The sequence below is a fragment of the Eublepharis macularius genome, chromosome 6, assembly GCF_028583425.1.
Source record: "Eublepharis macularius isolate TG4126 chromosome 6, MPM_Emac_v1.0, whole genome shotgun sequence".
Lineage (NCBI taxonomy): Eukaryota > Metazoa > Chordata > Lepidosauria > Squamata > Eublepharidae > Eublepharis > Eublepharis macularius.
Window position 1 is genome coordinate 430,973 of NC_072795.1, and position 24,582 is coordinate 455,554.

General features: G+C 48.6%; 1 protein-coding gene across 9 annotated transcripts in view; it reads right to left on the minus strand.

Moving 5' to 3' along the window:
* Positions 1-24,582, minus strand: part of DLG1 (discs large MAGUK scaffold protein 1) — a 140,335-nt gene that overhangs the window by 31,904 nt on the left and 83,849 nt on the right. For 5 of the 9 annotated variants that reach the window (XM_054983023.1, XM_054983022.1, XM_054983021.1 and 2 more), the window contains 4 exons: positions 12,577-12,701; positions 10,532-10,701; positions 9,890-10,026; positions 7,312-7,456 (listed from right to left, as the gene is read on the minus strand). In XM_054983023.1, coding sequence (XP_054838998.1) covers positions 7,312-7,456; positions 9,890-10,026; positions 10,532-10,701; positions 12,577-12,701 — 577 coding nt within the window. Of the gene's footprint in view, positions 1-7,311; positions 7,457-9,889; positions 10,030-10,531; positions 10,702-12,576; positions 12,702-24,582 lie in introns of all 9 variants that reach the window. The other 4 variants (XM_054983020.1, XM_054983018.1, XM_054983017.1 and 1 more) reach the window with 1 other exon arrangement.

The window sequence follows — 24,582 nt, forward strand, 5'->3', positions numbered from 1 at the left end:
TGTGAATAGTTCCAGACGCATAACATTTGCCTTTCAAAAAACCAGTCTGTGCATGGTGTTTCTTTCATTTCCATGGTCAGTCATTTTGCGTACTCAAGTCTTGTTTTTGCACCAAGTTTTTGCGCCGTGAAAATCCTACTACATAATTGCCTTAGCGTCTTTCAGATGACTCACAGGGATTCTACAGAGCAGGCACGTGAGTGCGGCGGCCCTAGCTGTGATAAGGTGGAGTTGCTGCCGGCTGTGCTCACTGCCGCATTGGGTGCTCGAGCCTCCGGCTCTGTGCAGAGGGAGCCGCAACTCAGAGGTGCGAGGCGCTCAGAGAAGAGCTCCCAGGCAGCCACAAAGCCGAGCAGGGCAGAAGCCACGACGCTGTAGCTGCCAGCTAGCCAGGCAAGCAGGCAGGCAGGTGCCCAGCTTGCTCTGCCGCCTCCTGGCTGCTCAAGGCAGGAGGGTGTTGGGGGCGCTAAGGCAGGAGGGGGTTGGGGGCTTTCCAGTGTATTGCACTGAGTGTCACATGTATGACTATCTGCCTTCTGGTCAGAAGTCCTGGATGTGTGCTCGCTGCAAGGAGCTCCTGGTTCTCAGGGAACGAGTACGTACCCTTGAGGCCAAGGTGGCTGACCTGGAGAAGCGGAGACAGTTAGATAGGCACGAGGACAAGATTCTCAGGGACAGGATAGATGTGTCCCACTCTAAAAATGGCAGCGTTCTTGTTGTCAAGGAGAATGAGGATCTTGTGGAATCAGGGCACCGTACTGAGGATAAGGGGAACATGCCCTCAGAAGGGACCTCTTCTTCAGTTGGTGAGCAGGTTTCCTTTCGCATCAAGGAACCATCCCTGGGTGGGGCGGGAGGGAGGCTCTTGGTAGTTGGTGATTCGATCCTTAGACAAGTAGATAGCTGGGTGGCACAACCGCGTTCTGATCGTATGGTGACTTGCCTGCCTGGTGCGAAGGTAGCGGACATTACGCGTGTTATAGATAGGCTGGTAGATAGTGCTGGGGAAGAGTCAGCGGTCGTGGTCCATGTTGGAACCAACGATGTTGGGAAATGCAGTCGTGAGGTCTTGGAACAAAAATTTAGGCTGTTAGGCAGGAGACTCAAGGCCAGGACCTCCAAGGTAGCCTTCTCAGAAGTGCTACCTGTTCCACGCGCAGGGCCAGAGAGACAAACGCAGATCAGGAGTCTCAATGCGTGGATGAGACGATGGTGTAGGGAGGAAGGGTTCAAGTTTGTTAGGCACTGGGATTCTTTTTGGGACAAGCGGGAGCTGTACAAGAGAGACGGTCTCCACATGTCCCGAGAAGGAACCCGGCTGCTGGCACTTAAAATCAAAAAGGTGGCAGAGCAGTTTTTAAACTAAATGCTAGGGGAAAGCCGACAAGAGATACAGTGTCTCTGGTTCAGGATGGTTCATCTCAGAGAGATGAAGGGCTAGGTATAACACTTCTACAGGGAGATAGATTAGAGTTGTCAACTGAGATGGAGACAAACAGTGCAGATGACCTAACTACGTCTCGAGGCAAAGTGTGCCGGGGAAGTTACAGGTGTTTATATACAAATGCTAGAAGTGTCCGAGGTAAAATTGGGGAGCTGGAATGTTTAGTGTTGGGCGAATCCATAGACATTGTGGGCATATCAGAAACTTGGTGGGATGAGGAAAATCAGTGGGACACGGTGATTCCTGGATATAAATTATATCGGAAGGATAGGGAGGGAAGGGTTGGTGGTGGGGTGGCTCTATATGTCAGAGAAGGTATACATTCCAGTAAGATTGAGAAGGTAACTGAATTAGATTCGCTTCTGGAAATGCTATGGGTTGAAATTACGGGCCCAAATGGAAACTTAACTGTGGGAGTTTGTTATCGCCCTCCAGATCAGAAAATAGAGGAGGATTATAAAACGATGACAGGATTAAAGATGGCTGCTAAACAAAAAAACTGTGTTGTAATGGGTGATTTTAACTACCCACACATTGACTGGGCCAATGGGTGTTCGAATCGGGGGAGAGAAAGTGAGTTTCTAGACTGTCTCAATGACTGTGCTATGGAACAGATGGTTACAGAACCTACTAGGGGAGAGGTGATCCTGGATTTGGTCCTCAGTAATGCTGAAGACCTGGTGAAAGATGTAAATGTGATTGCACCACTTGGGAACAGTGACCATAATGTTATTGAGTACAACATATGTATAAATAGGAAATTGCCAAATAAGACCAACACAGCCATGTTTAACTTCAAAAGGGGTAACTTTTCTGAGATGAGGGGGTACGTGAAGAAGAAACTGAAAGGGAAAGTAAAAAAGGTCAAAACACTTGGGGAATCTTGGAGACTATTTAAAACTACAATCCTGGAAGCTCAAATTAAATATATACCGCTGGTTAGGAAAGGCACAAATAGGTTTAGGAAAAGGCCAGCATGGTTAACAAGCAATGTAACAGAAGCTGTAAAAGGTAAAAAGGATTCTTTTAGGCAGTGGAAAACTAGTCGGAGTGAGGTTGATAAAAAGGAGCATAAGCTGTGGCAAAAAAAGTGCAAGTCTGTGATCAGACAGGCAAAAAGGGAATATGAGGAGCATATTGCAAAGAACATAAAGAAAAACAATAAACAATTCTTTAAATATATTAGAAGTAGGAAACCAGCTAGGGAGGCAGTGGGGCCCTTGGATGACCAAGGCGTAAAAGGATTACTAAAGGGTGATAGGGAAATGGCCGAGAAGCTGAATGCGTTCTTTGCTTCTGTCTTCACTGTGGAAGATAAGAAGTGCATGCCCACTCCGGAAGCACTGACTTTGGGAGGGGTTTTGAAAGACCTGAGTCACATTGAGGTGACGAGAGAGGAGGTTATGCGACTGCTAGATAATTTAAAAACTGATAAATCACCGGGCCCAGATGGCATACATCCAAGAGTTCTGAAAGAACTCAAGTGTGAACTTGTAGATCTCCTCACAAAAATATGTAATCTGTCATTAAACTCTGCATCTGTTCCTGAGGACTGGAAGGTAGCTAATGTTGTCCCCATCTTTAAAAAAGGTTCCAGGGGAGATCCGGGAAATTACAGGCCAGTCAGCCTGACGTCAATACCGGGTAAGTTGGTGGAAACTATTATCAAAAATAAAATTAGTGGGCACATTGATGACCAAAAGCTGATGAGGAAAACTCAGCATGGGTTCTGTAAGGGAAGATCTTGTCTCACCAATCTGTTAGAGTTCTTTGAGGGAGTGAACAAACAAGTGGACAAGGGAGACCCGATAGATATTGTTTATCTTGACTTCCAGAAAGCTTTTGACAAAGTTCCTCATCAAAGGCTCCTAAGTAAGCTCAGTAGCTATGGGATAAAGGGCCAAGTCCTCTTGTGGATCGAAAACTGGCTAATTAATAGGAAACAGAGAGTGAGTATAAACGGGCACTTCTCACAGTGGAGGGTGGTGAGCAGTGGGGTGCCACAGGGGTCGGTATTGGGTCCAATGCTTTTTAACTTGTTTATTAATGATTTGGAATTGGGATTAAGCAGTGAAGTGGCTAAATTTGCAGATGACACGAAATTGTTCAGGGTGGTGAAAGCCAGAGAGGATTGTGAGGCACTCCAAAGGGATCTGTCGAGGCTAGAAGAGTGGGCATCCATGTGGCAAATGAGGTTCAATGTAGCCAAGTGCAAAGTAATGCACATTGGAACCAAAAATCCAAAATATAAATACAAGTTGATGGGGTCTGAACTGGCGGAGACTGACCAAGAGAGAGATCTTGGAGTCATGATAGATAACTCACTAAAAACGTCAGCACAGTGTGCGACTGCCATAAAAAAAGCTAATGCTATGCTAGGGGTTATTAGGAAAGGGATTGAAAACAAATCAGCCGATATCATAATGCCTCTGTATAAATCGATGGTGAGGCCTCATTTGGAGTACTGTGTACAGTTCTGGTCGCCACACCTTAAAAAAGATATCATAGCACTGGAAAAAGTACAGAGAAGGGCAACTAAAATTATTAAAGGGTTGGAACACTTTCCCTATGAGGAAAGATTGAGGCGCTTGGGGCTCTTTAGCCTGGAGAAAAGACGACTGAGGGGAGACATGATAGAGGTTTACAAGATAATGCACGGGTTAGAGAAGGTAGAGAAAGATGTGTTTTTCTCCCTTTCTCACAATACAAGAACTCGTGGGCACTCTATGAAATTATTGAGCAGTCGGGTTAGAACAGATAGAAGAAAATACTACTTTACACAAAGGGTGATAAACACATGGAATTTGTTGCCACAGGAGGTGGTGGCAGCTACAAGCATTGCCAGCTTCAAGAGGGGACTGGACAAATATATGGAGCAGAGGTCCATTAGTGGCTATTAGCCACAGGAGATAGATGGTATTCTCTTTGTGGGGAGGTGGTGCTCTGTTGTCTTGGTGCTGGAAGGAAGGCAGTGGGAGGGCTTCTGGTGTCCTGGCCTCACTGACAGTCCTTTAGATGGCATTGGATTTCTAGCCACTGTGTGTGACAGAATGTTGGACTGGATGGGCCACTGGCCTGATCCAACATGGCTTTGCTTATGCTTATGTTCTTATGGTGGCGCATGGCCTGATTGCGTGCGCAGCCACCGGCTGCCGGGGGGGGGGGGATAATCATGGCAGTGACTCTGGCTCCCCCTGGCAGAGCCCCATAGAGCACGCTCGGAGCCTGGCCCATGGAAGGACAGCGCAGGCGGGCAGGTGGGTGGGCAGAGGCTGCTTCTCCTTTAAGCCTCCCGGCACTGAGCCAGACTGGCTGGGGGCTCCTCCTTCCCCTTCCTCCGCACCTGCCACCCGATTCAGCCTCCCTGCCTGGCTCTCCCTCCCTGCTTGCTCTCTGGTGCGCCCACTGGCTGTGCACCAGCTCCCCCTGGCAGGGCAGAGTCCCGTGGAGCACACGCAGATCCTGGCCTGAGGACGTGCGGGGGCGGGGGGGGGTGGAGTTCGTTCCGCCTTCAACCCTCCCAGCGCTGGCTGGGCCGGCTGGGGGCTCCTCCTGTGCCAGGGGCAGCCAGCCAACCAAGCTGCAGAGAAGGAGAACCCAGATGGGGTCCCACCCAGATGGGGCTCAAAAGGCGGCAGGAGTGGGTTGCCAGCTCCAGGGGGTGAAAGCAAGCAGAGACGGTTCCCATTTGCAAATCAGGAGCCCTTCTTGCCTGGGTGCACCCTTCTTTTTCTGAGATAAAGGTATTCACAAAGTGCCTGGAGAGAAGTGGTGCAGTCACCGCTATTGGTCTTTGTGGCTCAGCTAGATTCCCAAGTTCCCTGGGGTCTTGAGTGTGCACATGGGAATGCGCTTAGATGTAAGCCCCACTGCGCACCGCAGCATTTATTTCTGCGTGAAGGCCCAGTGCTCTAAAGGGTCTTGCGGTTGCAGGGTGGTACTTGCAGAAGGCTTTGGTCAGATGAATGAAACTGTTGTAACAAAGTATATTGGGAGAAGTAAGAATGAGTCCCAGACCATGAAGGACTTCTTCTTGCCTATAAAGAACTTGAATTGAACCTGAATATGAAGGGAGCAGCTGATCTGTTGGTGCGATGGGCCTACTCAGCCTAGCCAAACTATACTCCCATCCTAAAGAGAGTCACCCCTTTCTACGCCCGTAGACTTCAGTGGACTGAAAAGGGCGTGTTTAGGAGTGTACTGCTAATCCCCTTAGCCTGGATTGTGGGGGAAAGTGCTCCAATCTCTTGATCATTCTGGATGCTTTTTGGCACCCTTTCCAGCACTACAACCACTTTTTTGAGATAGAGCAACTAGAATTGTACGCAGTATTCCAAATGAAGCTGCAGCATAATGCCATAGAAAAGCATTACAATATTGCGGTGGAGGCGGCAGGGAGGCCCGGCACAGCGCATCCCTCCCAACCGTTTGCTAGAGCCCGTTGCATTTTTTCACGCAACGGGCTTTGTTGCTAGTGTTAACATAAATGTTTTTAAGGCAAGAGACGTGGTTTGCCATTGCCTGCCTCTGCGAAACAACCCTGGAGGGATCACCTACTTAGCTTCCAAGATCTAAGATCAGGTTAGCCTGGGTTGTCCTGGTCTGAGCTCAGGTGGTATACTGCCCCAGTTGACTCTTATGGTCTCAAGCCTATGCTTGGTCTCACCATGCTCATCCCTGATTTAGATTGGGGTTGTGCAGGGAAAGAGTTCTGGCCCTTTGAGCCCAGTTTGCTTTTGCTAATCCAAGCTGTGTTCCCTGTGCTGTGGTAGCATTTTAAAAGAAAAAAGATGCTTCATTTTCCCTTTAAAATGCTTAAAACAATGCAAGAAGCCCAGTTACAAGAAGTGCGAATATACCTTTCATCCACACATTTCTCTAATCGTTTTTGAAGTCCCTAACACCCTCTAGCAGTTGCCACTTCATGTGGCAGTGAATTTCATATATTACAGATGCGCTCTTTAATATCCAGAGGAGTTAGCCATGTTAGTCTGTAGTTGCAAAATCGTAAAGAGTCCATTAGCACCTTGAAGACTAACCAACTAAATTGAAGCATAAGCTTTTGAGAACCACATACATAAGTGGGTGTCAAGAAAATATTGATGGCACCCAATACCAATACCTCAGACAATCTAATTCAAAAGTCTTTTAATCAAATGGATTCTGGTTCTGGAAAAGGCATGCTCAAAACTTTCAAGTTGCTGCTCACAAAGTAAATTTCTGGCTCACAACACTGCACCGCTTAGAGGGAACATGACAGCGGATCTCTTGGATGAACGTGATGGTTGTCTTTCATAGGCATCTTTCAGGCACATGTCTTGACTGTTTTGTTTTCCAGTTAAATAGTAGAATTAACTGCATTGCTGCCTCCCTACACACATCAGAAGCTGCTCCAATTCTACTTCAATTGCCTTCCTGATCCCTAAAAAGATGAGGCCTGGAGCCACAGGACCACCTGAGCAGACGGCTGGGGAAGGGGAATGGGGGACAAACTGTGTTTGCCACGGCCTTTCACCAGCAGTTTGTGGGATAAAATCTCTTTACTTCGAAACAAAACAGAATTCGCTCTTCATTTTGCTTTGCTCCTATAAAAACCCGGTTTCCCTTCTGCAGCAACTATGGTCCCTGGTTTAAAGATCGTCTGAGCTTCTGGACTGCTCCTTTCTGGTGCACGGTCAAGGATCTACCAAGCACTTTTGCCATACTTTAAATAATAGTTTGGTTAATTGTGTGTGTGTGTTTAAATGTACCCAAATAATTTTCATATGCAGTGTTTTGATACGAATATAGTGGAGATAAAAACGTTTGGTCAATTGTTTTTCTAGAAGTGTTGTATATGCAAATTAGTGAAAGCAAATGAAACTTACAGTTGGTGACGTCTGGAGGAGTGTACGTATCATTCATGAACATGCTGGTGGGTTTTGCAACTCTGAGATAAACGCAGTCTGAGGTGTTCTTTAAGGCAGCTACTGCTTCTTCATGTGTGACTTCCTCTAAGCAAACACTGTTTACCTACAGAGAAAGCACAAAGGGGAACTTCGAAAAAAGTCACAGGTATGCAGAGGACTGTGAGGTGACAAATGTAAAGCCTATTGCAAGCAATATTTGTGGAAAAGTAAGGAGTGGGAAAACGGTGAAGGAAATGCAGCTTGGAGATCTGGAGCTTTCCATGACAAAGGTGTGAAAAGACTGCTAAAGACAAATGGGGAGGTTACAATGAAACTGAAAGAACTCTTTTTGTGAGTTTTTATTGTGGAAAATGTGGGGCAATTACTCATACCAAAGCTGCTGTTTTTGGCAAAATGTTTAGTTCTCTTCTTGAAAAGAACTAAACATTTTGCCAAAAATGTTAGCCCTTCCAGGGCTAACAGAGAACTTCCGTTCCATACCGTGTAAGACAGAATGGTTCAGGAGACATTTTTATAAAGGGAACAGAACGGTAGTATAAAGGAACAGTTCAGGAGGAGGCTTTTTTATGAAAGCATCAGGGCTGCAGTGTTTTGCAATGTTTATTGTTTTAGCCTGTTATTATTCCAGTGTCTTTTATGTTTGTAATTCCAGTCTCTGCACAGTTTATGATACATCTGATGCTTTCTCCACTCTGCATTGTTTTTCTAACTTTCACAAGCCAAATCCTATTGCACTGTTTATTGGATGTCTTAGACACGCTGATTACGTTGCTTTATACCATGTGACCTGCTGAGTCTCAGCAAGAAAGGCAGGAGATAAATAAATAACCTTAATCTCTAACGTGTCTGCAGGAACCCCCCCCATCTCACCTCCCACTTGGGAGTGCTGGACCCCAGCCACTGCAGCAGCCAGGCAGGCAGGGGGTGGTTCCACTTATTTAGGAGACAGAAAGCTCTCCCCTCCTCAAAGGCCAAGCTGCCCAGCCTTGGGTTTGTTTCTGGGCTGTACCCATGCACAAGACATGAATTCCAGTCTTCAATTGAGTAAAGGATAACTTTATTAATTAAGGAGCATCTCCAGAAAGCAGGAAGCATTCTTACTCAGGCAACAGGCAATAAAGCAAGAAATCCTGACTATTGCTAAATAGTGAAATCTAAAATTTAAAGAGTGAGCCACCTAAGCGGCTCCAAGTGGTCTCCATTGTTGCATCTCCCACCCATCCATCACAAAGTGAGCCATTTCTCTTGCACTCAGTCAATCCAGTGCAACAACATGCTAAAGATGCTGAAGTAACACGCAGGTCTCAGCTTACAGCTTCCGTCTCTCTGAATGTCACGAGTGAACTGAGAAGCCCTCTTTTTCAGGCCTCCGTGACTCACCTGGCAACTCAAGAACCAATCAGGGCTAAGCTGTTACTTGGCATTTCAACTGTGTGAAATCGAGGAAGTTAAAACACAGAGCTCTCTGAGACTGGTCTCTTCAAGGCTGAATCTCTGGGGAACCTAGAGATTGCTCCACAGGTGTTCCCAACCCGTTCTGGTAAACTCATTCCAGGGCTAGACCACAGACCCTACAGCACTTTGTATGAAAGTCACTAACCTGAGACTAGGTCTTTGCAAGAGACTTAATCCTTATTGCATGTACTTGTTCATTACAATAATCCTTTATGTGTTAGTATCTTGCTTTATTAAAAAGATTATAGTTTATTTCAATAAAGAATAAATATTAAACTCTAAAAGAAGTCACTGTGTGCCTTGATTGGAAGAGTTAAAACAAGGAGAACCCATACAAATTATCTGTACTAAGATCAGTTTGTAGGCCTCGTTATCTATAGAGAGCCAGTCTGGTGTCGTTGTTAAGAGCGCGGGACTCTAATCTGGAGAACCGGGTCTGATTCCCCACTCCTCTACTTGAAGCCAGCCGGGTGAGTCACAGCTTCTAGGAGCTCTCTTAGCCGCCCCCCCCCCACACACACCTTACATGATCAAAAAGAGTCCAGTAGCACCTTTAAGATTAACCAATTTTATTGTAGCATAAGCTTTCGAGAATCAAGTTCTCTTGATTCTCTCGAAAGCTTATGCTACAATAAAATTGGTTAGTCTTAAAGGTGCTACTGGACTCTTTGATTTTGCTACTACAGACTAACACGGCTAACACCTCACAGGTGATTATTGTTGTGGGGATAATAACAACATATTTTGTAAACTGCTCTGAGTGGGTGTTAAGTCATCCTGAAGGGCGGTATATAAACTGAACGTTGTTATTGTTATTATTATAAAGCCACTGGAGCTGTTTAAGAGTTGGGGTATAAATCTCAGAACTGGATGGTCTGGAAGTTTTAACGTGGCACAGATAAAACAGTCCATTGCACCGTAATACTAGCACACAGGGACACCCAAAGAACCTGGGGGGGCAGTTGATTCAGGACAGAGGAATGGAGGCACAGTGAGCCAGGCAAGGGCTGTCGAATCTGCCCACAAAAGGCAGCTTGGAGATCTACAGAGAAAACAAAAGGAAAGCCGAACTGCGACTCACTGCCAGAAGCTTGTCTCCAATCTGGAGCCTGCCATCCTTGTGCGCCGCCCCTCCTTCAATAATTTTGGTGACGTAGATGCTGTTGTCTCCAGGGATATGCTGGTTTCCAACACCCCCAGCTATGCTGAACCCAAGACCTGCTTCGAGAGAGGAAAGACAGTCAGCACCACTTCTACGTTTCACCACCTGATGTTGCTGTTCAGCATATTAGAGTACGGTTAAGTCATCTGGAATTCCGGAACCCTTTTCAGAGAAAGATTTTATGGAAGCGGTTGCTTTGGTAGGAATCAGACAGGGGAAACGGAACCAGCTGAAGAGGAGTTCCCTCAACTTCCTGCAAGGTTCACAAAATCCCCCAAGAAACATCTGGCCCAGCGGCAAGAAATGTGTCCTCCTCCCAAACGAAAGCCAACACACAGCCCAGAATATACAGAAGGAATTGGATTTTATTGCTCTTTGTGGTCTGGACACAGTTGTATAGAATCCAAAACCCTCCCTGAGAGGTAGTCCACTGAAAACTGCAGGCTGACCAGTCACTAGGGAGGGGGAAGATAGAAACTACTGACACACAACACAGGCACTTGTCAGTTGCAACTGTTGACAACACACAGACCACACCAGCTCCCACTGCCTATCACAAACCTTTGGGGCCTTTCACAAGCTTTATCTCCATGATCTTTTCTGTGACTTGCTTTCTTCTCTTGACATACAGCCGAACCATAGACCCAGCCTCTTTTAGCGCTTCGACCGCTTTGCTGTGTGTCACATCACGGACGTCCACCTCGTTCACACGCAAAATGCAGTCATTAACCCTGCAGATGGGTAGCAAGGATTCTCATGAGTCACTTTCAATCCTCTCCTAAACCAGAAGGCTAAACCACAAGCTATTTTTACTAACAAGATCTGGATTTTTGAAAACCCAAACTCCAGATCAAAAAACATGCAGCCATCTTTGGGAACACCAGTGTCCTGTTCTCAGCTTGAAATGTGTAACAGACACAACATTCTGAGCAAGCATCTAAAAACTGATAGATGTCACATCTGAACTTGCTTTCCCCCACCCGATTTTGTACATGTTTACTTGGAAGCAACTCCCGCTCAGTCCACTGGGTTGGCTTCCCTGCAAGTCTGTGCAGTGCAGCTGCCTCCACGTTTCCCCTCGGAGGGCTGCCTTGTCCCCCACTCTGCCGGCAATGGGTTAAAACAGCACACTCACGGCTCCTTTTGCTCCTCCCACAATGGACAAGGGAAGTAAGAAGCAGTGAACTCAGTTACTAAGCAGTTTTGTTACCAAGTAGCGGTACCCCCCTCGTCCAGCTGCCGTTCCCTGCTTTCCGCCCAAAGTGTCCTTTAGAAGGGCATGTGCACAACATGCTTCCATCTGAACGCAAGCAGTTTTGCCACTGACATACAAGCTGATACAACTGACTGCTGCAGAAATGTGTCTACTATGAACTGTCCTGGGAGACTATCCTAAGCATTCTGAGTAAGGTTTTCACTCCTCAGCCCCGAGAGGGCAGTTCCCTTCCTCAAAACACTTCCAACATTTCCGTTTTGAGCAATGTGGAGGAGCTTGTCAGGCAAGCCAGCCAGCCTGCCTGCCACACCTGGGAATGCATATCTATCGGGGGTGGGGGTGGGGGATGGGTAGTAGTGTAGCTTCCTTCCCTCCCTGCATCTTGGCTACGCTTTGCTTGGGCTGAGTGGGGTTATCAGTGCAGCTGGGACTGAGCGGCGGGGAACCGACCTTGGGAAACTCGGCTCTGCATCCCTTTCAGGACTTTCGCGCTTCGCAGCTATGCGCCAACTTCAACTGACCCTTGTTTGAACTGGGCAGACAGGCCTGGAGGTATAACTTCTCAGGGAAGACTTTGCTTTGGCAGTCCAGGCAATTACTATGTACAAGTGCACTTCTAGGGAGCAATATCTAATAAAGGCCTTTAAAGCATACAACTGTGTTTGATGAAGTGGAGAGTCTGAGAGAATCCCCTAGCCAGGCCTGACAGAGCTCAGCTTGTGGCTTCTCCAAGCAATGAGGACGAAGCCCCCAGTGCAGCGAATCTTCCACCAGACAGACGAAGAGGAAGGGCCTCTCCAGCACACACGACACTCTGGCCAGTCTGAAGGCTGAACTGGTGGAAAGGGAATGGTGTTACCACTAAGCTTCAGTGCGCACTTGGGCCTGGGGACAGGAACGGAGAGCTTTACGTGTGAGGACTCTCGGGATGCCCCAGCTGGTCCAGGATGCAGGGGCAGAGGGGCTGCTGGAGAGGCCTGAAACACCTTCCCTGGCAGCTGGCTGGCTTATGGACAACGGTCAGTGGCAAAGGCCAAGGTGGCCTGGGACTGCCCCTCCTGCAAACCCACCAGCTCAGGGCCTCCTGCTCCCCTCCACCACAGCCACAGGCCGCCAGGAGTGTGAGGATTCGTTTTTTCTAAGCGATCCTTGTGTGCATATGGGAGGCTGGAAAGGGCAAATGCTGCTGTTGAAGACTCTGCCAGGGATATTCCTCACAAGAACTCCACACAGCAGCTCAGTTGGCTCCGAACTGACATCTCAGGAACATCAACATGGGGCAGAGAAGCAACAGTTTTGGCACCAAAGTATGACACTCCCTCACAAGGATGGTGGCGAAAACTGATTGAGATGAGGTCAAAACCTCAAATAAGACGTATGTCCAACATACCGCAATCTTCCGTCCTGTGCTGCTGCACCCCCTGGGATAATCTTCGTAATGAATATACTGGAGTCATCACCAATGTGTGGGTTGTCAGTTCCTCCTGCGATGCTAAAGCCAAGACCTGAATTGCCCTGGAAAAGAAACACATCAGCTAGAGAAATCCCCGGAATTCAAAAAGTTTATTTTGCCAAGGGCACCCCCAAGCAGATGACAAATTAAGACAGGGAAATAGGGACAATATTTAGAAATAAAACATCCAAAACTTACAGAACCCCTCCCATCTGATCAGATCTTGTCACTGAGAGAAACAATCTGCCTACATCATTAGCTGGAAATGGAAGATTTGTGTTCACTCACCGTGAAGCTTCCTTTCTCTGTGGTCCAGGAGTGGGTCAGTCAGACTCATGGGAAGTAGCTCCTCCTCTTGCGCAGGGTCGGTTTGGCTTAACAATCCCAAGTAGGAGGAGCTCTTCCCTGGATCTCCAGTTCTTCTCCAAGCCCACGATCTCCTTGCTCTAGGCTGCTGACGCCTGAATATTGTCTTGCCATCTGCTTATATCCATACTGAAATACGTATAAACTCAACAACCAACATTAACTATTTACATCAACATATAAGATGTTTCCCTCCCAATCTGAAAATTACTGGGCGGGTTTTGACTGACCCACTCCTGGACCACAGAGAAAGGAAGCTTCTCAGTGAGTGAACACAAATCTTCCATTCTCCCATGGTCCAGGAGTGGGTCAGTCAGACTCATGGGACATACATCTAGCAGTGAACTACCGGGTGGGTAATTTGCATATTATGCCTTCAGAACGTACTGCAGCACCCTCCTCCCAAAGGCCGCTTCCGCTGATGCTATCTGATCTATCTTGTAGTGTTTGGTAAAGGAATGCACCGATTTCCAGGTGGCTGCCTTGCATATCTTTTACAAAGTTGGAAAGGCCCTATATGCTGCTGAGAATGGGCAGTAATGCCCTCAGAGAATGGGCAGTAATGCCCTCAAGGGGAGACACCTTACTTGTCTTGTAAGCCAGTATGATACAGTCTCTGATCCACCTGCTCAAAGTAGATGTGGATACCTGACTTCCTAATGAACCTTTCCTAAAGGAGACAAATATATCCTCCACCTTACGGATTGTCTTGGTCTTTTCAATGTAGTCACTCAATGCTCTCCTGACGTCTAGTCTGTGCCATTCTTTCTCTTTAATATGCTTAGGGTTTGTACAAAAGAAAGGAAGCACAATGTCCTCCCCCCTGTGAAACTCTGAATTCACCTTCGGGATAAAGGTCGGGTCAGGCCTCAAGACTACCTTATCTGCATGAAAAATGCAAAGATCCCTATTCACTGACAGCGCCCTTATTTCTGATACCCTTCTCGCTGACATCAGCCCTATCAGGAAAATAGTCTTGAGTGTCAGCTCTCTAAGGGGGTCGAGCGCCATGGGCTCAAATGGTTCCTTTGTAAGTGCCGGCAGCACTACATTGAGATTCCAAGTTGGGAATCTATGCACCTGCGGTGGATTTATCAGCATGGTTCCCCTTATAAAGCGCCTCACGTGAGGGTGTTTAGTAAGGGACCTCCCCCTTCTAGATCCCCTCACTGCTGATATGGCTGCTAATTGTCTCTTCAAAGTACTAGTACTTAGTCCCTTGTCCAAACCCTCTTGCAGGAAGAGCAAAATCTGTTTAATGGATGCAGTCAAAGGGTTACAGTCCTTCTCTGTGCACCAAGCCGAGAACACCTGCCAAGTCCTGTCGTAGCTTCTGTTTGTTGAGTCCTTCCTAGAAGCTAACATGGTCTTTATCACTTTCTCTGCGTAACCACATTTCTTCAGTTGGTCGAACTCAACTGCCAAGCTGTCAGTCTTAGCAATGTCGGATCGGGTGTTGTATCTCCTCCTGTCTCAGCAGGTCCAGCCTGTGAGGCAACTCCCATGGTTCTGTTCTCGATAGTCTCATAAGATCCTGGAACCATGGTCTCCATGGCCAGAACGGTGCCACCATGATCACCTCTGCCTGCTGCTCCACTACTCTTTGTATCACTCTGCCGAGGATGCTGACTGGAGGGAAGGCGTACAGCAGTATACGGGGACAATCCTCACTCAGGGCGTCGGTCCCTATTGCCTCCTTTTCCTCCCACCTGGAAAAGAATTTTGTGACTTGACTGTTTGAGGCCGTTGCAAACAAGTCCACTTCTGGTGTTCCTAACCTCCTACATATCTGCCTGAACACCTGTTCGTTCAGCTTCCACTCTGTTTGGTCCACCGAGTTCCAGCTCAGCCAGTCCGCTACTGTGTTCTGTGTCACTGCTAGATGCATTGCCTTTACTGAGAGGAGATGTGCCTCTGCCCATCAGAAAATCTCCCCCGCATCTCAGTTCAGCATTGTGGACCTGGTCCTGCCTTGCCTGTTCATGTAGGCTTTCGCTGTCATGTTGTCCGTCCTTATTAGCACATGTTGATGCTCTAAGGCCTCTTGCATCTCCCATAGTCCGTAGTTGATGGCTCTCAGCTCTAGGAGGTTTATGCTTTGGTCTCTTTCTTCCACTGTCCAGGTTCCCTGGCACATCCTGCCCACCATGTGAGCACCCCATCCTGACAGACTCACGTCCATCATCATAATGATCCTCCTTGGGTCTCTGAGAGGCATGCCATCCATGAACGTGACTGGATCCGTCCACCAATCCAGCTCTGCACTCAGTGACTCTGTTATCTTTACCCACTTTTTCTGTTTGTGGGCTATGATCTGCTGGAAAGGTCGTAGGAAGTTCTGTAGCCAGCGAGTGTGGAACTGTGACCAACTCACGATGTCCTGGCAAGATACCATCATTCCCAAGAGTTTTGCCAGAAACATCACTTCCACTGTTTTCCTGTCCTGAATCAATTTTATCATCGTGGTAATCTTTTGTTGTCTCACTTCTGATAAGAAGGCTCTGTCCTTCACTGTATCTACGGTTACTCCCAGATGAAGGATTCTCTGTGTCGGAACAATACTGCTTTTCTTCCAGCTGATCACAAATCCATGTTCCTGCAGGCAGTGTGTGGTTTCCTGTGCTGCCATCCTCCTCGCCGACAGAGAGGGTGCCTTGATCAGCAAATTGTCCAGATATGGGGACAGGGCTATCCCCTGGACTCGAAGTACTGCTATTAAAGTCACCAGCACCTTGGTGAACACCGTCAGCGATGACTTTAGCCCGAACGACAATGCCTTGTATTGATAGTGTTCTCCATTGTACATGAATCTGAGATATCTTCGGTGAGATTGGCAGATAGGTATATGAAGGTAGGCCTCTGATAGGTCGACAGAGGCCAGGAAGTCATCCTTCTGAATCGCCCCTACAGTTGTCTTCAATGTTTCCATTTTGAACTTGCGGGACTTTATGAACTGGTTGAGCCATCTTAAGTCTAGGATGGCTCTTATCTCTCTGTTTTTCTTCGGCACAATAAAGAACACTGAGTAGACTCCCCGGTTCCTGAATGGTATCAAAACTGGTTCTATTGCTCTTATTGTTATCAGATGGTGGATGGCTCCCTGGATCTTGAAGTGTTTCGATTCCAGGGGGTGTCTCGGTAGCGTGACCAATCTCGGGGGCGGTTGCCTTTCAAATTCCAAGGAGTAGCCCTTGGATACTGTCTCCAGTACCCACTTGTCCAATATGGATCTTGTCCATTGGTCTGCAAACTCCTGTAATCGTCTCCCGATTTGGACGGGCTTCCCGCCAGCTTGATAGTCATGCCTGGGTTCCTTTCTTCTGACCTTTTGACTGTTGGCTCTGTCTTCTGAAGTTGAAGTGTTTGTTGTCGCTCCTAGGCCTTGTCTGCCACCGGTTCTTGAAAGATCTATCAGATCCCGGAAGAAAGGAGAGCTTGGAATCTCAAAAGGACTGCTTATCCTTGCTCTTCAAGTCACATTTCTTGGATGACAGGACCTTTTTCTTTTCGGAGTCTTCTACCAAGAATTTATCAAGCGCCTCTCCAAACAGCTTGGTCCCTGAGAAGGGTATGGCTGCCACCTTATTCTGCACTGGGGGGGGGGCACATCCCAGTTTCTGAGCCACGTATTACGTCTTGCTGTTACATTGAAGCTCATGGCTCTCGATGACATCTGAAAGGAATCCATTGAGGCATCTGCCACGAAAGCTGTAGTCAAGGCTAACTTCTTGATCCCGTTCCTGAACTTCTTTGGCATCTCCTTGCCCACCTCCGCGAGATCCGATGCCCAGGTGAATGCTGCCCTGGCGAACAAGGAACCTGTGGCTGAGGCTCTTAATGATGCTGCAGATGATTCAAAGTTCCTACGCAACGCTTGCTCCATCTTTTTGTCAGAGGGATCCTTAGGCATGCCCTCTGCGTCCATAGGCAGCACAGATGTAGTAGCCAAGCTGGATATAGGGTCATCCACTGCAGGTAGCTTGATCTTCTTTGTTGCATCTTGACCTAGCGTGTAGAACTTATTGAACACTGACTGTAAGGACTTTGGCCTTGCCGGGTTATCCCACTCTGCCTTTAGTATGCCGTGGAACATGGCTGGTAAGGGCACCCCCGTCTGTGGCAGTCCCACTTTGGGAAGAACTCTATCACTGCCCTGTGGGTAGGACTGGTCTGTGTCCTCTTTCCCTGTGTCCTTTTGGGCAATTTCGAGCACCCTCAGAACCTTTGGTAATAATCTTGAGTATAGTTCCTGAGGAAAAAGTTGGATGTGTGCAGAGGCTATTGTCTCTTCCTCTTCCGACAGCTCTTCCTCAGTATAGGACTCTTGAGCCGAGACTTCAGAGTTAGAGTTGAGTTCCTCAGACTGGCTAGAGGACTCCTCTGACCAGTCCTTCTCTTTCCTCCTCCTCTTAGACCTATGATGGGAATCAGACTTTCCCAGTCTTTTGCCTTTGTTAGAGGGCGGCTTCTGACTCCCCTTAGTGGATGGTGTTTACTTTTCTCTGAACTCTTGCACTACTGCTCTCAGTTCCCTTCTCATTTCACCCCTCATCCAGGCCAGAATATTTGCTTTTACAGCCTGGCCAGAGAGATCTACGTCCTTATTATCCTGGCTCACTCCACTGGGGCCTTGTACTGACTGCGGGGAGAGGGGTGAGCTCGGGGTATCCAGGCTGCTTAAGGCTCCCTCTGCTGTTCCTGCTTCACTCTGCCCTGCCTTGGAAGCCATTCCTGCCAAAATCTTCCCGCCTAAGGGAGACAAAATGGCACCCGTTCAGAGGGATATAGGGAGGGAAGGAGAGAAGGGGATAGTGGAGGAGGAGGAGGCAAGGGGTGAGCCTAAACACCACTAGCGACTCCCGGGAGGCCATTCCCAGCGCCCACTGGCTCACTCTCTCCAAAGGCTCCAGGGGCAGAAAAACCTCTCTGGTTGTGCCTTGCTCCCCTAAGGCCCCCGCCAGAAAACGCAGCTCCTTACCTTCTGCCAGGGGGCTGAATTCGCTCTCAGGCACTGCTGCCACCGTTGCCCGTGCACCCGGAGCACCGAAGGTTGCTTTGGGCCGGCTTTCTTGGATGCAGAAAGATGCATTGTTATGCGTGCCGCCGTCGTGGGCGCCTGCAGCCTCTTGATCGCACTGCTTTTCAGCGCCGCTTTTCTGGCCACTTTCCCTGCGGCACCCAAGGTGGGGGGGGGGATAGAGCAGGGTAGGAAGGACAAGCCTTTCCTTTTCCCCTTTCCCCTGCGGTTGTCTTCGATCTTCTTTTCTTTTCCTTTTTTTTCTTTTTTGGAACTGCTTTGCTCACCGGAGCAAGCCAACACACAACCCTGCAAGGGCAGGACCGGAAAAAACTGGAGATCCAGGGAAGAGCCCCTCCTGCTTGGGATTGTTAAGCCAAACCGACCCTGCGCAGGAGGAGGAGCTACTTCCCATGAGTCTGACTGACCCGCTCCTGGACCATGGGAGAATGGTCACCTTCTGCTTCTCACTAGATTACTGGCCAGGCACTCAACAGACACTGGGGCATACTCCCAAACACTGAAATTAGATCCAAATGAAGACCGCATCCCTCCCAGTCAAGGTCCAGTGATCTGTTACTGCCATGGTAACTACACTAGAACAAAAACCTCCCTGGGAAAAATGGAGCCCAAATACATAAGCAATGTGCTGACAAGGATAAAACAGCACTGCAGCCATTCTTGCACTCCAAAGCCAGAGGTCAAAACTATACACAGCCTTTACTCCAATGTGGACTTTATTTAATCAATTGAAGACATTTTTCTGCCGCCTTCCCACTGAACCTAGGGCCCCTAAGGTGGCATACAATAAAAACTCCATCTCCCAGTGAAGGGCAGCCAAGGCCGTTTCAGTCCCATAACCAGGCCTGAAACCAGACTGGAAAGGATCCAAACACAATCCACTTCCTCCAGGAATCCTTGGAGCTGTCCAGACACCACTTGTTCAACTGTCTTACCCAGGAATGGCCACTGGAGGGCTGGTCAATAGTTATTCAAATCTCCTGGGTTTAGAGCAGAATCTGTGTGGTTCTGTGTAGATTTTTCCTTTGAGCCTCAGCTGAGGGGAACACAGCACTCCTGCCAGCTCCAGAAGCAGCTTCAATTGTAGCTCAGGCTTCTTGGACTTGAGCATCTCCAGAATTCAAAGCAGGGCACTTCCTAGATAATGATGAAAGGCACTGACTCTGTCCTCCCTGCCTCCTCGGCGGCTGGAATAGAGATGCCCCACTGGCGCCAGGTTTCAGAACAGAGAAGGCTGGATGTATGGAAAGTCTCTGACTATCACCACTACTCCAAGTTCCGGACCAAAAATATTCTGAATTTGCAGTCTGACCCCTTTCTAACAGGAGGTCTTTTCCTGTTCCCCTTAAAGCTGAGAGACAGATACTGTTTGGGATTCCCAAATAGGAATCCATGCCTACGTAACCTGCCACACACCTGCTCAGGGTGCCGTATTAAACCAGCTATGCTGCTTTGCTCATTTGCGTCTAGATTCAGCTGGCTGCTGCTTAAGGCCCTTCCTGACCAGGGGCTCATGGAACCGATGGATGGCCTCTCCTGCTACAGACCTCCCCCGTCCACTCCTGTTGACAAAGCCATTTCCTTGGGGAGCCTACAGCGCATCCCCCAGGAGCCAGGCTTCCTCAAGCTGCTCTGGAACTGGCTGCATGAAGCAGTGGGCCAGATCCACTCTCGAGAGGACTCTCAGAAGGCCTCTAAAGACTTGGCAATGGAGAGCTTTCTATTAAGGCCTAACTGAATCTGTGTGCAATCAAACTGTTGTTCTCACTTGGACCCTTTCCATGAATTGGCAGTTGGCAGGGGTAAGGGCATTGAGCTTTAAATTCTCTTGGTACATCTTTTAGTTTACAGTGCGTGTTTTTCAAAAAAAAATTAGTAGCCTTCAGAAAAGACAGGATATGTATACTACTATAAACAAAGTATCTGGGAAAGACAGATTTAATTTTCTCATTCCTCTACAAATGAGAGCTTTTCTGCTTCCCAGACTCAAATTCTCACATGCAGAAAAGCCCCTCTATACCAGTCTAAACAATTCAACAACATACATTTTAAGTAACTTATGCTGTCCGAGTAATACTGTATGAAGAAAAAGGAAGGATGGGACATCCCTGCAGAGCTCAACTTATCACTCTTCATGTGCCTAGGTGTCCAGCCAAACACCAAAATACTCAAATCAAAAGAGAAAAAAAGGGAATTTCAAGTAAGTGAAAATTTCCTCCTCTTTCTTCAGGTTCAGAGGGCGGTCTCAATATCTTGATGTTAAAAAGTAACACAGCCTCACTGGGCAGGCTCCAGGCACTGGCCGAACTTTATGCCGCACCTACTACCTGTTGCAAAACTCTGCCGCAAGGAAGCCCCAGTGGAGTCCCAAATATCTACTTTGTGGCGCTCTGCAGATGAATGGGCAGAGGCCCAAGTGGAAACTAGAGGTGGACACAAACTGGGAAAATGGTGGTTCATGAAAGCAACAAACCATGAACCACTATGAATTTGCCTAGTTCACAAAATGATTCGTTTGGTTCATGGTTTGTAACTTCAGAGAGCCATAGAACAGCCCCCTTGACAGTCAGAGATGCCAAACTCATCAGAAGTCTTCAGCAGGCTCTCCTCCAGCCACCTTCCAAGTTTGGCGAAGATTGGATTTCGGATGTCTGAGTTATATACCCCCAAAGCAGCTGCCTCCAGGAAAGTTCCATTAGATATTATGGGAGCCACAAATGCCAATTGACTTACATTGGCTCCATTGAAATACATTGCAGCACCAGAATTTCAAGAAGAAGCTTCAAATACTTCCTTCTGTGACTGAAAATCCAACACCATTTCCTCCCTGTCTAACTGCCTGCTGGAAACTGAAACCACTTGCCTGAGAGCTGAGGGGTGCTCTAATAGAGCAGAACTGGAGCTCTCTGGTGGCCAGCCAGAGCTGCCTATCAAGCTTTGGAAGGCTGTCATTGGTGTTCCCAGGTCTGCAGAAGTCCCCCCTGTTGCCTAGGGAATTGATTGATTGATGCCAGGCTGTCTGCAGTGACGAACTGAAAAACGAACCAAAAGAACCACCTTAAAATTCGTTGCGGTTCGTCACGGTTCATCAGAAATGGGCTCCAACGAACTGTCAGTTTGCAAACCAAAAAAAGCCAAAACGGCCTGGTTCATGACGAGCTTTGGTTCATATTTCAGTTCATGCCCATCTCTAGTGGCAACTCTTGCCAGGCCCTGAAGAATGTGCCCCTCACACCATCAAGGGGACAGAGATCCCCAGCTGTGGGGAGGCGTCCTTGCAAGCACCTTGCATTCCTGTCCTATACTGAGCCATCCAGCCAAGATTCTCTTCGATACCTTTTTGCCCAAGGCTTCCTAACTGAAGGAGCCTGAGGTACCTGGACCCACTGGGAAGTGGCCACAGCTGCCCAAAGCTGCAGGAAGGGATTCTCAGGGTGGGCCAATCCCCAGTTCGCTTGCTGTAGAAACTCTTGCAGCTGAATGCAACGCAAGAGACAACATAAGAGCTGGAATTTCAAATGTCTATGGTGTGTCCCTCCTCCCAGAAACCTGTACAGACAAAAGGGCCCACATCCCTGGCATCCCTCCAGGCCCACTCAGATCATCCGGCAGCCCTTCTCCAATTCAGCTTATGCTTTTTACTGTGGCGGACAATGTGCAAAGAATCAGTTGCGAAGGGGAACCATCACCCAGCAATGAAGCAGATGGTGAATCAGAGCCTTTCGGACCCCACTCCGGTCCCAGGCAAGAAAACCACCAACCACAGAGGCACACCCTCCCAGGCCATGCCAAAAACCTACGTATGTGGGGATAAGAGGATACAGGAGGACTGCTCCACAGATTTATTACTTATTAGCAAGGTTTTTAGCTGGCCTTTCTGCCCTCATGGGGCCACCAAGGCAGTTAATAAAATTAAAACATACATACAAATTAAAATCACATCTTAAAATCTCATGACAGAACCTTGTTCAGGATCAAGAGGTGCCTCCGAGAGGTGCTCGGTGTCTGGGCTCTACAAGAGCCCATCTTGCAGAAGCTGCAGGACCCAGACGATGGCCACAGGGTCCTACTTTGGCGCCCTATGACACAAAGACTCCCCATTCACTGGCAGATACACTCTGAATGCGGACTCTTGTCTGGAGGATTGCAAACTGAGTGGCTCGCCCAGGAGCACCCAATGGGTTCCGTGATGGGACGGGGATCTGCCTGGGTCTCTCCTCAACACTGCACCACGCCCAGTGGCCCCCAGCTCAGCCCTGCCAATGCACAGATCTCAGGGGAGGGGCTGCCACTGCAGGTTGGCTGCACGTGATTCTGGAAGGGCAGCAGGAATCTCAACTAGCCAGACCTGGCCAGGCTGCCCCCGCTTGGCAGGACATTAGCGCGCCAGGCCGCATGGCCAATTTCTGTGATGCCTACAGAAGAATGAGCCAATGAGGACATAGTTGAGGGCACAGCTGGGATCCTCAGGTGTGCCAACCCCAGTGTTACTGGGACCTAACGCTAGCCAATGAGAGGCAGTGCCTCCCTTTGTGTGCAAATCTGAGACCTCTCGTATCAATTTCTCTGACTGGGATATGGAAACAGGTTGCTGATGCATCTCTGGATGTCATGAAATGCCCTTTTAAGACTGAGGCTGGGACTGATTTCAGAGCTCCCTGAAGAAACATGGTTTCTTCAGGAAAACGTTTAGCTCTTTCCCTTGCCTCTGCAAGGCTGGTATCCAAGTGAGCTCCAAAGAGCTTTCAGCCCGAAAAGAGGAAGACAGCCTGGTGCAGCTGTGATTCCAGCTGGGAAGCAAAAGATCCCATCAGGATTCCATTGGAGGACACAGTTCATGCTTGCTGGCTGGAATGAATCTACTGAGCCTGTAAGCAGAGCTGCAGAGAGGGAAATGTTCCTTAGGATACCCTGGTCTTCGGGAAGCCGGTACACCGGCAAAAAGAGAAAGTGCAGGCCCTGGCTGTAAAAGAGGGAGCTTCGAAGCTGTGTCTTGCTGCATTTCAAGTCATTTTATTGCAAAGGTCTAAGCAAATGCCCTTTCTGGACTGCTTAGGAAGTCGTGGCTCATATGGAAGTATCCACTTGCAGGACCTCGATCTGTTCCACGGCGCTGCCGGAAAAGATGTCCTGCTGGATGACAAGGTTCCCCCCAGTGCTCTACAAGCTCTGACTGCACGGAGAACCCTGGATACGGAACAGCCAGTGCCCTCGGCCGCACCCGAAGGCAAAGGAGCTAACTTTCTCGAGAAGAATGGATGCCGTGGTTCCCCACGGAGGCAGCCCATCACTGGTCCAGGAGCACAGGGCCCTGCTGTACAGGGAAGAGCAGCTGAGACATTTGAGCTTGCGCCCACTCTTCTCAGATAACATGCGCCCTCCTCCTACCAATGCTGCTGAGGCCCTGCGCTCTCCATAACTGAAGCAGAGACCAGAGGAGAGCTCTTCTGGAGGCAAGCTGCTAACCAGGCCAGAGTGCCACAGCTCAGGTGGAGAGGCCGCTAGGCCCACCCAAGTCTGTTCTCTCTGACTCACCCCCAATTCCCTAAGTAGCGACATATGGGAGGATGGGGGAAAGAAAGAGAAAATGGAAAAGTCAGAGAAACTGAGCTGAAAGAGAAAATCTCACTTTAGGAGAGCTGGGAATCTGGGACCCCTATCCTGCTAGAGGAGCATGAAGACTGACCCTGCCTTGTGGCCTCGCTGAGGAGTTTGTGCCTGGATGTCAAGGCGGCTTCTGGAGCATCGGCCACATGCTTCCCACCAGGCTAGCCACTTTCCACCCTGCATTAGCAGCAGTGGCTGTTTCTAAAGATGCCTCTTGCCCAGGAGGGCAACTATGCTGGAGCACAGGCAGGTCCTCCCCCATGCATCAGAGGCCCATCCAGGTCTGGCCGTGTCTGAGGACAAACTTATGAAGAACGAAGGGAAAGCGCCTGAAGAGGCAGGTGCAGGACTACGAATCCCACGGACCTCAGACTTTCAGCGCTGGCTGCTGAGCCCCCTAGGTCCCCTGCCTCAGCAGCGCCTCTCATCATAATGGATTTGGGAGGTTTATGCCGGGCTACCATCTTTTCCTTACCACTCAGAGGATGCTGCATACATTAATTAGGCCACAAATCCTGCCAAACCTGTGCAAAGGAGACCAGCATTCTTTCTCCTTCACAGAAATGGAGCTGAAGCAGAGGAGCAGCCACTGACTGACGGCAGAGGGAGCTGATGGACGAACCAAGAGCAGAAGGGACAAGAAGGGCAGCTGAAGGCGGGAAGGGAGTGGGAGAGGCCTGGCCAGTGAGGGACTAAGGGGTTCACCGGAGCCCACCACTGCCGCCTCAGGCGTGGCTCAGTCCTCCAAGGCTGTCTTCTGAGGGCAGCCAGGTGACGTTCAAAAGGTATTTATTTTATTTATTTATTTACTAAGATTTATAGTCCGCCCTCCCCAACCAAGTGGGCTCAGGGCGGATTACAACAATTTAAAACACAGTACACAATACATCAGCAATAGCCATTTAAAATATAAATAATACAAATCATTCATT